Consider the following 13,877-nt stretch of genomic DNA (forward strand, 5'->3'; position numbering starts at 1 on the left):
GGTGGCTCAGCAGTTTGGCGCCTGCCTTTGGCCCAGGGCGCGATCCTGGAGTCCCGGGATCGAGTCCCATGTCGGGCTCCCGGCATGGAGCCCACTTCTCCCTCCTCCTGCGTCTCTGCCTCTCTCTCAATCTCTGTGTCTATCATAAACAAATAAATAAATAAATAAATCTTTAAAAAATAAAATAAAAATAAAAACACTTTGCATGCATGCATGAATGATCAAGACCCACATCGGGCTCCTCATGTGGAGCCTGCTTCTCCCTCTGCCTATGTCTCTTCCTCTCTCTCTCTCTCCCTCTGTGTCTCTTGTGAATAAATAAATAAAATCTTAAAAAAAAAAAAAAAAAGAAGAAGAAGAACTGAGATGAAAGGCACTGCAGGCTCCAGCAGGGGTCTCCTCACAGCATAACAGCCATGATCAAGTTGAACAGGCGCCCACTTGCCCCAGCCCATTTGCTGTACCCACCCCTACACTGTTGGTTCAAAGGCGGCAACCATTTTCCCAAGCAGACGGCCAATGGTGGTCCTTAGGATTGTAAACTGTACACAAAGAGCCTTCTGTTGGCTGGCTATTTTGTCCCCTTGTTCCAGGGTAGTTGGCTGTACTACCCCAGATGGGCAGTGCATGATACAGAGTGGGCACTGACATAATCAATGATATTCAATTCCATACTTACCGAGCATCCAGTCTGAAAAAAATATAATTCTAGACCTGCAGAGATCATAAACATGGTCTCCACCTTCAAGGAATCAAGTACCAAATATCAAAGAAAAATAGAATTTAAAAAAAACCACACATGTACACAGAAAGGTGAATCTGGAAAAGCAGATATTTTGAAATTTTCAACAACTTATAGGAATCACTCAGCCTTTATGATTAACAAAGAAAAAATGTCTCCTGAAGTGATTTGCTTTTATCGGTAAGAATTCTTTATATTCTATTATTTATTCCTAGGATCAAAGTAATCTATAGATTTAGTGTAATCCTAGTAGAAAATCCCCGTGGGTATTTTTATTTAGGTAGGAAATTGATAAAACTGATTCTAAAATGTATTTGTAAATTCAAAGGAGAAAGAAAAGCCAAGACAATCTTGAAGAATAAAACTGGAGGTCTTACTCCACACGGTATTAAGACTTATTTTAAAGCTATGGTATTTAAGGTAGTATGGCCCTGGTGCAAGGACAGACAAACAGAACAAATTAACAGAGTAAGGAGTTCCCAAACAGACCCACACATATATCGATACCTAATTTATGCAGCAGCAAATGTACTCTTCAATTAAAGAACTAGGTCAATATGGAAAAAATAAAAGTAAACCTATCATCCCTGCACAGAAAAGTCAATTCCAAGTGAACTGTAGATCTGTGTATGAAATATAATAAAATAAAACTTTCTCATGAAACCTGAAACTAATATAACACTATATGATAACTACACTGGAGTTAAAATTAAAACTTAATTAAAAAAAAAAAAAACTTCCTCATGACCTTGGGGTAGACAAAGATTTCTTACATTAGACATAAAAAAGGGACGCCTGGGTGGCTCAGCAGTTAAGCGCCTGCCTTTGGCTCAGGGCGGAGTCCCGGGATCGAGTCCCACATGAGGCTCCCTGTATGGGGCCTGCTTCTCCCTCTGCCTGTGTCTCTGCCTCTCTCTTTGTGTGTCTCTCATGAATAATTTTAAAAAAATGACATAAAAAAAAACCCAAACTTAAAGAAAATTTGTTAAATTGAACTACATTAAAAATAAAAACCGATTTCTCAGAGTCACCATTAAAAGTGAAAAGGCAAGCCACAGAATATGAGAAGATAACAGTAGTAAATATAGCCAACAAAAGACCTGTATAGAGAATATACAAATAACTCCTGCAAATCAATAAGAAACAGAACTTTAAAAATGGACAAAAGAGGTGAGCGGATAGGTCACACATATATATACACCAACACACACACATACATAGGACGTGGAAATGGCCAATAAGCATATGAAAAGGTGCTTAACTTCAGTGAATCATCAAAGCTAGTAAATCAAAGCCACAATGATACCACTACACAACCACACAAAAAGCTAGCACTTAAAACACTGATGAGATCAAAATTTGTAAAGAATGTAAAGCAATTGGAACTGTCCTATCAGATGTCCTTTGCCCTAAGTGAAATATTAGAGATAGCTGTTTCCAGGCATTAAACAACGGTGGTGCAGGACTGTGATCCACAAGAAGAGAAAAACACAAGTTGAGCTGCCTGTCACCTCCACCTTCCTGCCTTGGGGCATCTTCCCAGCCACAGTACAGGGAGCTGGAGCCCAAACGGGAGAGTGGCAGTCTCCTGGAACTGAGGAAGCAGATACAGATGGGGATTCAAGCCTGGAGGCTACAGAGACAGCTAGAACGTGTAGGGCAGACTGTCTGAGTAGGGGGGAAGTGCACGGGGGCAGGCAGTGCATGGAAGAGGAGGGGGATGGCTCTGCGTCCCTGGCAGAGGGCTGGGTAGCACACATGCAAGGTGAGATTCTGGAAGGTCTAACAAACAGATGGCAGTGGCTATGACAGTGGAGCGCTCTCGATGCCGACACTAAAGTGTCAGCTCACCCAGTACGGGGATGACCTGCTGAGCACCTCTGTCCTTTACCGGACATCCCAGAAAGGCCAAGCATTAAGTCTAAAGAACGCCCTCTAGAGTAAGGGCCATGCCTCCAGAGTAAGGATAAATCCAAAACAGACTCACTCTAACAAGGCATAAAACCTAGCGTGACAGGGTCAAAAAAACAGGCCAGTAACTGCTCGTTAGAAAAAAAAGAAAGCCTCTCTAAAAAAATTTTAAAGAAAGCCGCTCTAAAGTAAGACAAGATCCCCATGGTGTAACATACATATATCTGACACAGAATAAAAAATTAGTAAATACACAAAGAAGCATGAAAACATTGACTTGCAATGTAGAGGAACAAGCAATCCATAAAAACAGACCCCAAGATCACTCAGACATTTAAATTACCAGACAAGCTCTTTATTATAAATATCTTTGGGGATCCCTGGGTGGCGCAGCGGTTTGGCGCCTGCCTTTGGCCCAGGGCGCGATCCTAGAGACCCGGGATCGAATCCCACGTCGGGCTCCGGTGCATGGAGCCTGCTTCTCCCTCTGCCTGTGTCTCTGCCTCTCTCTCTCTCTCTCTGTATGTGTGTGTGTGACTATCATTAATTAATTAATTAATTAATTAATTAATTAAAAAATAAAATAAATAAATATCTTTAAGAATTTGGAGGCAAAGATGGGCCCAAGGGGTGAGAAGACGGTGAATCTCAATGCAAACTCAATGTTAGAAAATGCAAACTCAGGGCGCCTCAGGGGCTCAGTCGGTTAAGCATCTGCCTTTCGCTCAGGTCATGATCTCGGAGTCTTGGGATGGAGCCCATGTCAGGCTCCGTGCTGAAGTGGAGGGGAGCCTGCTTCTCCCTCTCCCCACTCCCATCCCACCCCTACCCCTGCTTGTGGGCACTCGTGCTCTCTCTCAAATAAATAAATAAATATTAAAAAGAAAATACAAACTATCAAAAAAAAAAAAAACCACATGGAAATTTTAAAATTGAAAATCGTACATCTGAAATGAGAATCATAAGGAGATTGATAATAGGAAATGCAGAGGGGTTAGTGAACTTAAAGAGAGATCAACAGAAAGTACCCAAACTGAACAACAGAAAGAAAAACGCCATAATATTGCTGACCCAACAGAGCTTCCAAATACATGAAACAAACTGACGGCATGTTTGCAGTTACATTCCTGTCCTAAGTACCCGCTCGCTTGCTCCTGCCTCTTCTTTCTCTTCATCAATCCTGCTAGGAGGTTGTCTATTCTACAGATGCTTTCCCAAGTCTCCTTTTGGCTTTATTGACATTTCCATTTCTTAATTTCTGTTTTCATTGTTACTACTCTCTTACTTCTGCATACTGTGGACTACTTTGTCCTTTAGCTTCTTGAGTTGAATGCTTAGGTGTCCCCCACCCCCAGTCTTTCTCTTGTTTCCTAATAATTGCTTTAAAGGCTAAAAAAACTAATAGAATTAAAGGGGGTGGAGGGAAGAATTCATCATCATGGCTGCTGAATTTTAATACCTCTCAATGGAAAAAAAAAAAAAAGACCACAAAGACATTCAGCAAAGGTACAGATAAAATAGGCAGACAAAAAATAAGGATGTCGAAGATCTGAAACAACACTATCAACCAACTTGATCTAATTTACATTTACAGAAAATTACAACTGCAGAATATATATTCTTTAAAGTACAAATGGAACATTCAGTGAGATGGGTCATATGTGGGGCCAGAAAATTAGTCTCGGTAAATGTCAAAAGATTGAAATTTACAGAAGATATTCTCTGACCACAATGGAATTAAGTTAGAAATCAGTTAGATCATCTAGACTCCCCAAATATTTGGGAATTAAACACTTCAAGAACAACACATCAGGGGCGCCTGGCTGGCTCAGTCAGTAGAGCATGTGATTCTTGGATCTCAGGGTGGTAAGTTCAAGCCCTATGTTGGGGGACAGAGTTCACTTTAAAAACAATAGTAATAAAATAAAGAAGCACATCAAAATTTATGTTCAAGAAGGAAGTGGGACCCAAGCAGAGCTTTAAAAGGCAGGCAGGTTCTGTTTACACACAGAAGGGTAAAGTCAGGGTACAACCACCAAAGAGGCAAGGAGATAGGGAAGGCCAGAATATGCATAAAAGGAGGCCTTCAGGGAGTGCTTTCTTTTATTGCAGCTCATCTTCTAAGGAGCAATTTTAACCTTTCCCCCCCCAGACCCAGATAATGTGTTTGATATATTCCTATGGGTATAATTCTCAGCTCAAGCATGTGAACTCATCTCTATTCCCCTATGCAAAAAAAACGCATCATTTGCAACACACATCACAACACACCAGCGTATATCACATGGAGATCTGAAGCACAAGTGAAGTCCTTAACAAAAAATGATTTCATGTTTTCTCCAATTGTTATATTTTCTTTGATAGAATACTTCATTAAGGTAAAAATTCTTTTGGTTAAGTCATTTTGATCATCCTTTAATCACAACTGAAATTCCTATTTTTCTTCTATATTATAAGCGTATTTCATAAAATGAGCAATAACTTTTCATGAAAATTTAGAGAGCCATACAAAATATATTCACCTATGGGAAATAACAGCCTTAAAAATATATACCTAAAAAAAAATATATATATATATACCTATACACAATTCCACATTTCTACAGTTCATAGCTGAATTCCTAACATAAATACATAAATATAATCTTTCCAAACATCCTCTTTTTAAGAATCTGACTGATTTAACTTCAGTACCTGTAAGAATCCATAGTTGCGCTGTCTCCCACCTTCTGATGTGTATGGATACTTAGTACAATTTAACAGTGATGGGAATTAGTGTTGATTTATCAAATACCTACTCTATTACCTTCAATAAAGTTTTTTACTGGGGGTGCCTGGGTGGCTCAGTCTGTTGAGCATCCATCTTCATCTCAGGTCATGATCCCAGGATCCTGGAATCAAGACCCATATTGGCTCCCTGCTCAGCAGGGAGTCTGCTTCTCCCTCTCCCTGTGCTGCTCCTGCTCACATACACTCTCGCTCTCTCCCTCAAAAAAATAATAAAAGAAATCTTTAGGGGCACTGGGTAGTTCGGTGGTTGAGTGTCTGCCTTTGGCTCAGATCGTGATCCCAGGGTCCTAGGATCAAGTCCACATTGGGCTCCTCGCAGGAAGCCTGCTTCTCCCTTTGCCTGTGTCTCGGCCTGTCTCTCATGAATAAATAAATAAAATCTAAAAAAAAAAAAAGAAAGAAAGAAAGAAAGAAAGAAAATCCAGAAATAATTTATAGGAAAAAAACTTCAATTTTTTAAAGCATGAACTAGAAAAGCATGCAAATTTTTTTATTTTTCATTTAATTTTAATTTTTTTTTTAAGTAAACTCTACCCCCCAACATGGGGCTTGAACTCATGGCTCCAAGACCAAGGGTTGCATACTCTACCAACTGAGCCAGCCAAGCATACCTACAAAACTTTTTAAACTGAAATGGTTATTCTATGTTTAAAATACTTAGTGTACCAAGAATAATAAGAAAATTTGTATGCAAATGTTTTAAACATCTGCAACTTTCTGATTTGGGGGGAAAATCCTCAGAGAAACAGAATTTAAAACTTAAAAATGAGTTAAAATCATTTCCATGAGAAATGTTAAATGTCACCACCCCTCCAAAAAATGTAAAGTCTTAATTTCATAAACCACAAATGTCACCTTACATATTTGAAATGTTGGTACTTGGGAGATTTCTCCCTTGAGTTTATCATCCTCTCATAGTTTTAAATAGCATCTATAACCTGATGACTCCCAGATTCCCTCTCCAGCCTCGACTGCTTCCCTGAATTCACAGTGGCAGACTTGGCTGCATATGTGACCTATCTGTCTGGACACCTAATACTAGGCATCCCAAACTTAACATGCCCAAAAAGCAGTTCTTGATCTTCATCCCACACAGCCCACCTCACCAAACCTCACTCCTCTATGCCTACATTTCAGTAAAAGGTGACTCCATTTTTTCAAAACCTTGGAGTCACCCCTGACTCTCACATACTACTCCACACATCTCATGTCTAATCTAACAGTGAATCCAGGTGCCTCCAGTATTCACAGAATCTGACTCCTTCACCATCCAGATCAGTGCAGCCAACCCCCCAGTGGAACTCCTGCCTCCTCTTTGCTTTCCTTCTGAATACAGTAGCCAGAGACATTTTAATAAAACATAAATCAGGGCCTGTTACAACTTCCCAAGCCACATGAGTCAAAGTCAAAATCTTCAAATGGTCAGCAAAGCCACATTCTTCTCCAGCCATTCTCTCCCCACCACCATTTTACCTCCTACCAACTCTCCTTTTGCTCTCCATTCCAACCACCCTGGGCTTCAACTTGAGCAAGCTAAACAAGCTCTGCCTTGGGGCTTTTGCACCCTGATTCTCTCTGCCTGAAATGCTCTTACCCCATTATTTCCAAGGCTTGTCCCCTCACCACCCTCCCAATGCCACTTTCTTAGGAGGAACTCCCTAACTAAAAATCACACCTCCCAACATCCCCGTCCCCCTTTTCTACGTTATTTTTCTCCCCAGCACCTGCTACCATCTAACATACTTTATATTTCACCTATGTAACTCATTTATGGTCTGTCTCCTCCCACTAGAATGTAAATTCCAAGAGGGCAGGGACCTTTTTTATTTGCTAATGTATCACCAATGACTAAAACATTACCTGATACACAGTTCAATAAATATTTGTTGAAGAAAGAAGGAAACACTAAGGAAAAGAGGTTTACTAGTGAATGCTTTATTCCTCTTTTACCAACTCTCCTGAAAGTGAATTTTCTTGAGTCAAGACACTGAAATTTGGAAGGAACATACAATACAAGAAATAATATCACGGTTTCCTTTATTTTTCTCCCTGTACACATGACAAACCCTTATTACTCTGACTGATCCTAGCAAAAAAACTGCCATCTGCCCTCTCCTTCCAGATTCACCACTGTCACCCTCATCTAACAGTATCTTTGGCTTCCAGATTCATGTCTGATCCAATACTCTATGTTATGACTGAAAGATTTTTATTCTAACCTATATGGATATTAACCAACTCTTAGAAAGATCACCCTGTAAAAGATCAAGAACAATTTGTAACACAAAATAAAACTGTGTTGCCCTAGAAAAAGAATACCTAAGGTCCAAGAAATTGATTTGTCTTCAATAAAACTCACTGACTTAGACAAATCCTTTCATAAAAAAAAACTGCTGCAAAGAAGTGACTATCTGGTTGTGCTGCCATCAATTCAGTTTTAATATCGCTCTATTTTTTGCATTGTAAAATCACACAAATTTGTCATAGAAAGAAATCATAAATGCTAAATAAAAAGTGCAAGTTTTCTCCCATTCCGCCTAAATCCCAATTCCCATACCATGCTAACTAATCTTCAAATTGCTGTTATCCACTTACCACTACCTGGATGCCTTTCAGGGTTAGTACTTTACGGTTCACCTTCAAAAAACAGCCTTGTGTGCCTTTGTGATAGACCCCCTGTAATAGCAGTTCTCAAACTTTTTAATCTCAGGACCTTTTTACATTCTTTTTTTTTTTTTTTTTAATTTTTATTTATTTATGATAGTCACAGAGAGAGAGAGAGAGAGGCAGAGACACAGGCAGAGGGAGAAGCAGGCTCCATGCACCGGGAGCCTGATGTGGGATTCGATCCTGGGTCTCCAGGATCGCGCCCTGGGCCAAAGGCAGGCGCCAAACCGCTGCGCCACCCAGGGATCCCTTTTTACATTCTTGAGAATTACAGAGGACCTCCAACGAGCTCTTATTTATATAGGCTATCTCACCAATGTTTACCATATCAGAAATTTAAATGTAAATTTTTATTTCTTCACTTAAAAACAATTTTATTACTAGAAAATAACTGTTTTCCACAAAAAGTAGCCTTTTTAGATAACTGTAGACTTTGAAGCTACACCAAAACTCTGTAAGTGGTAGTTTTTTTTTGTTTTTTTTTAAGATTTTTTATTTCTTTATTCATGAGATACACAGAGAGAGGGAGAGAAAGGCAGAGACACAGGCAGAGGGAGAAGCAGGCTCCATGCCCGGAGCCCGACGTGGGATCCCCTGTAAGTGGTAGTTTCTTAAAGGCTAGTTGTGATGTAGAATCTAAAACTGTATCAAGGAACTTCTGTATTCTGTTACATTAAAATCCATTGGTCCATCTTGCACTTTGGATAGATCTTTTACCTGTGTGTGATTTTATAAAGTCATGTATTGATCACTTAGAAAACATTGGTGTATTAGATTATGTCGATTTTCTGAATAATTTCATTTCATCAAAATATCACATTTTTAAATATCACGACTAATCCCTACATCACAATAGCAGATACAAGTTTTCCAAAATCCTAATTTTCATTGGAAAGCTAAAATTTTATCACTGGCAACATATACTACCAGTTGTTTTCCCTGAAAGACTCCTTTATACTCTTTTTTAGCCCGAATAACCATTGTTTGTGGGTGGTAGTTCAAGAAAAAATGATAGTTCATAAAAAAAGCAGCCAGTACAGCTTGCAACTCAAACAACTGCCCATCTGCTTTTCCTAGAGATAATTGTAATACCTCAGTGCACAGCAGAAGTGCTTTACCTGTACTTCTCATTTCAACCTACAGAGTACCAAAAAAAAAAAAAACCCATGCAAGGGTCAACAGTTAATAAAACTAATATTTTCTACTGCTTCATCAAGGACATTCTTAAGTGAAAAACAAATTTTTATTTCATGTATTTATTTATTTATGAGCGCATCCATGAACACCATGGCTACTAATACAGTGAGGTGCTACAACCTCAATTCACACTAAGGAGTCTGCGTGACTTCTACACTATCTGTGCAAAGAATGCAAATAACATCTAAGTACTGCATTAATATGAAAACAGGTTTGACCTCTCAACCTTCTTGGAAAGGGTATCAGGGACACCTATGGAACTATATACTGTTCTGTACAAGAAGTTTCCTGAAGTGAGATTACTGAGTTATTTGAATATGCATTTTAAGTTGTGATAAGTTTAGCCAAAGCGCTACAAAAAGTCTGTACCAATTTTCATTATCTAAGGCTGCAAGATCATCATCACTAGTTAAAAATGTAAATAATTTACTTTATACATCCTGAACTGGGAAAGCACCATAATGTAACAAATCTCCATATCTGCCTAAAAGCAGTGCTAAAATGTAACTAGTATTTCAAGGAAAAATACTATTCAAGTACTCAAATCATTTAGATGAGGTAAATGTTCTTCTGTAAGTAAAACCTCAACAGGGATCCCTGGGTGGCGCAGCGGTTTGGCGCCTGCCTTTGGCCCAGGGCGCGATCCTGGAGACCCAGGATCGAATCCCACGTCGGGCTCCCGGTGCATGGAGCCTGCTTCTCCCTCTGCCTGTGTCTCTGCCTCTCTCCCTCTCTCTTGGTGACTATCATAAATAAAAATTAAAAAAAAAAAAAAAAAAAAAAACAACAACAAACCTCAACAGCCAAATGCAAGTTTATGCAACAGAGACCTTTGTTTATTGTGGTCATCCATTATTAGCATTAAGCATTTGAGATTGAGTGCCACCTGCACTCATCCTTCATTTGCTTATCGAGTGGGTGGGATCAATATTTCAATATAAAGTACACAGTCTGAAAAAATGTCAGGCTACAACAGTACAAACAGGACCCTAATTAATTGGCTGAGGGCTGGCCCTTAGCTTTATTTTATTTTATTTAAAGATTTATTTATTTATTTATGATAGACATAGAGAGAGAGAGAGAGAGAGAGAGAGGCAGAGACACAGGAGGAGGTCTGAGAAGCAGGCTCCATGCCGGGAGCCCGACGCGGGACTCGATCCTGGGACTCGATCCTGGGACTCGATCCCGGGACTCGATCCCGGGACTCCAGGATCCCGCCCTGGGCCAAAGGCAGGCGCCAAACCGCTGAGCCACCCAGGGATCCCCTGGCCCTTAGCTTTAAAAGCTCACATAGAATTATGGGGAGTGTACAGCTTAACACATACTGTCTGCAATCAAATGCCAACCATGTTCATAAAAATATCAAAGACAACCTTTCTTGCCCCAAATGTCATCCGAAGCAGGGAGAGGGGAGGCTAAGGCTCCATTCCTGGGGAAACGATTACTCCTGTGTAAGGTAAAATAACCAGAAGGTGGGTATTGTCAATTCACAAGGGATGCTGCTTCCCCACTCAACTTCTCCCACGTAGCTCCAAAGGGCGTATTATCAAGTCCTACTTATGACTGAAAAGGTCAAGGATAATAGTGTCAACTAGGATCTGTGGTTCTTAACCTCCTGGGGAGCACGAGCCACTCTGGGGATAGGATAAAAGCTCTGCGTGGATAAAGCAGTAAAGGATCCAGGTACCTCCGGCAGAGCCCATGCCTGGGGTTTAGAGCAGGATCATGGACTCTGAACCTGAGAAACCACTTAAGTCCAATCTCCTCAGGAAACTGGAAGAGTAAAATGGCTTATCTAAGGTCAACAGTGAGTTAGAAGGGGAATTAGGCAAGAAAGAAACAACTCAAAGAGATTTTTGAATAAAGCCATCCAGAGTCTCCAAGTAACCTCTTCTTATACAAAGTTCCACCGCAAACTAAGAGAAAACTGTAATCAGAGAAGTTTTTTAAGTACAGCTGGACGCAAGTACTGTCGTTCACAGAACCCTTAGGTCCTCCTAGGCTGAACACATACGGAAAAACACGACCAGAAAGCTTGGAGAGCACTCACCGTGTTCCACAAAAACATTGCAGTGTGGACCCCCATGCCTCGATGACTCCTTCTTCCCTGCTCCTTTGATAAAGTGCAGGGCGGGCAAACTTGGCCTTCTTTGGTCCCCAAGAACTTTGCCAGGCTGCTGCCCCATAAAGTAATGATAGGCACCCCTTTCCAGAAGAGGGTTCGAGATCTTCCAGAATGGTCAGTGGGCTTGGAAGGAAAACAGTATATATGTGGGATTTCACATTCACCCGATCTCCACGAGTCAGTAATTGAGGTCAATCACAAAAAAAAAAAAAAAGAAAAAAAAGGACATCTTCGGTAACCAAAGGAAGCAGTTTTTTAGATGGACATATGTAAACAGGAGTTCCAATCACTTCTGCAGTTTATCAGTCTGAAGTAACCTGACTTGCAGTGCTACCCAAAAGTTCCTTGAGTTTAAGTGTCTTTTACTGGCTGAGTAAGTTTCTGTCTTTTCAAGAAGAAAAACAAACATTCACAGGGATGCTCGTAGAAGGGTCAGTAACACTAAAGTCATTTCGATTCCCACACATAAAGGGAATGTTGATGGTCTCTGGATGCTTCTCCAGAACTTCTCCTGTGGAAGTCACCCCCTATCTCAGTTTCTTCGTTTCCCAGCAAGTTTCCTGCCCAACCAGCTGCCGCTCCTGCTTCCCTACCCTGCGCTCCGGAAAAGGACCCGGGTCACCCGGGCTTCAGCGAGAGCTTGCCCTCGACTCCGGCGACAAGGAATGCGTTGCCAGCAACTTTTCAAGTCCGCTTTTTAAAAGGCCTGTGAAACCAGTCCAGGCTTTTCCTTTGCATTAAAGTTTCTGTCGGGGCGGAGGCCAAGGGGACCGTAGGTGACATTGGAGGGAGTCAGGGCATTGGAGGCTCCCGGGAGCAACCGGGGGGGAAGGGGAGGCCACCTGACAGCGCGGGGGTGTGCACGGGGGGCTCCGCGGCCGAGCCGGGAGCCGGGCGCCGGGCGCGGGAGCAGGGGCGGCGCGGGGTACGGGGCAGGCTGCGGGGCGGGGGCGGGGCGCGGGCGGCTTACTCGGGGCGTCGCTCCTCCGCGCCTCAGGAACTCAGAGACCACCCCCAGTGTCCCGGAGCCGGGGCAGGGCTGTACGGGAGGAAGGGCCGTGGCGGCCCGGAAGGCGGGAGGCGGGCGGAGGGGGAGGAGGCCCGGCCGCCTCAGCTGCCCCGAGCCCGGGGGTCTCTGCCCGAGACACCCCCTCCCCCGGCTCCGGACGTTGGCACAGACGCCGCCGCCGCCGCCGCCGCCGCCGCCGCCAGGCAGTCACATCCCCGGAACTCCGCCGCGGGACCCAGCCTCCCCCCGCAGGTGGGGGCCGTGGACAGCGGAGGGGCTCTTCAGCCGCAGGACCCGGGAACCGGCTCCGGCTCCAGCGCTGCTCAGGGACCGACACCGACCCCCGCGGCCGCCATGATGGATTAGGAGCCGCTCCACAACGAGGCCAGGCCCCGCCCCCGACCCCGCCCCCGGCGACGTCCGGCGCGCGCCTCGCGGGGACCCGGGCTCTCCCGGCGCCGCTCTCGGGGACGCTGCCGTGCCCTTCGCCTCGGGTCTCCCTGCCCGCCAGAACTTGGCCCAGCACGACCTTTTAAAGGTGGTTTTTCCGAGCGCAAGGTGAGTGGTGAGGAAGCCCCCGCCTCCCCTGCACGGCCATTGGTCCCTGAGAATCCGGGTCAGGTCTCTCTCCTGCGTCCCATTGGCTGGTGAGGGCGGCGAGGCTAGAGCTCCCAGCCAACCGCATCCGGCGCAGGCCGCAGCGCTTGCCGGGAGCTGTAGTCCCGCGGCGCCCGCCCCTGCCTCGGCGCCCCCGCGACTTCTTGCCCTCTGCTCCCGGCTCCTGAGCTTCGGGCCCGCCCTCCTGGGAGCCGGTGGACTCTCGCCGGCCTCGCGTAGGGCTGGCCAATGTCTGTCCTGCGCGGGGAGTAAGGCCGGCGAGCAGCCAAAGCAAGGGGAAAACTGCGGATTGGATTGTTTTAGAACCGGAGTTGGAGTACTTCCTTAAGCCGCCTCTTCTCAGGGAAGAACCTTTGGCCGGTTCCTGGAAACCAAGGTCTTTGGTGCCTTGCCCTCTCTCCCCAAATTCTCACCTTTTCCCCAGGAAGCATAAATATTATCACTAGCGAAAACACAAATGGCTGGAAAACACCCAACATATTGCTAACGAATTCATGGTTTCTTTGGGTTTTCCGGAGGCTCAGCCGTTAAAGAAACCGCATGTATGAGGCACCTCTCAGACTCTAAGCCAGGCGCAACCAGGTCTGAGCTGGAAAGAGCCTGGAGGATGAAACGACCTCATTTCACAGACATAAATGTATTCTCATGAAAACACCCTGTTAGCCGAGAAGATGCCAATTGCTGGGTGGCCAGGCCTACAGAGCTAGCCAATGAGCCAGTCACCCCAGACCCACGCTTGGCGGGACCCATCTCCTGCCACTGAAAAGCAGCCCAGCCCCTCTGTGGTCACCCTGTGACCTGCCTGGGATATACCCATT

General features: G+C 43.8%; 1 protein-coding gene across 1 annotated transcript in view; it reads right to left on the bottom strand.

Moving 5' to 3' along the window:
- ABL1 (ABL proto-oncogene 1, non-receptor tyrosine kinase) overlaps positions 1 to 12,260 on the bottom strand; it is a 143,559-nt gene extending 131,299 nt beyond the window's left edge. The window contains exon 1 of the mRNA XM_038549019.1: positions 11,358 to 12,260. Coding sequence (XP_038404947.1) covers positions 11,358 to 11,493 — 136 coding nt within the window. The 5' untranslated portion in view covers positions 11,494 to 12,260. The remainder of the gene's footprint in view (positions 1 to 11,357) is intronic.
- Between the last annotated feature and the right edge of the window lie 1,617 nt (positions 12,261 to 13,877).

This window comes from Canis lupus, chromosome 9, assembly GCF_011100685.1.
Source record: "Canis lupus familiaris isolate Mischka breed German Shepherd chromosome 9, alternate assembly UU_Cfam_GSD_1.0, whole genome shotgun sequence".
Classification (NCBI taxonomy): Eukaryota; Metazoa; Chordata; class Mammalia; order Carnivora; family Canidae; genus Canis; species Canis lupus.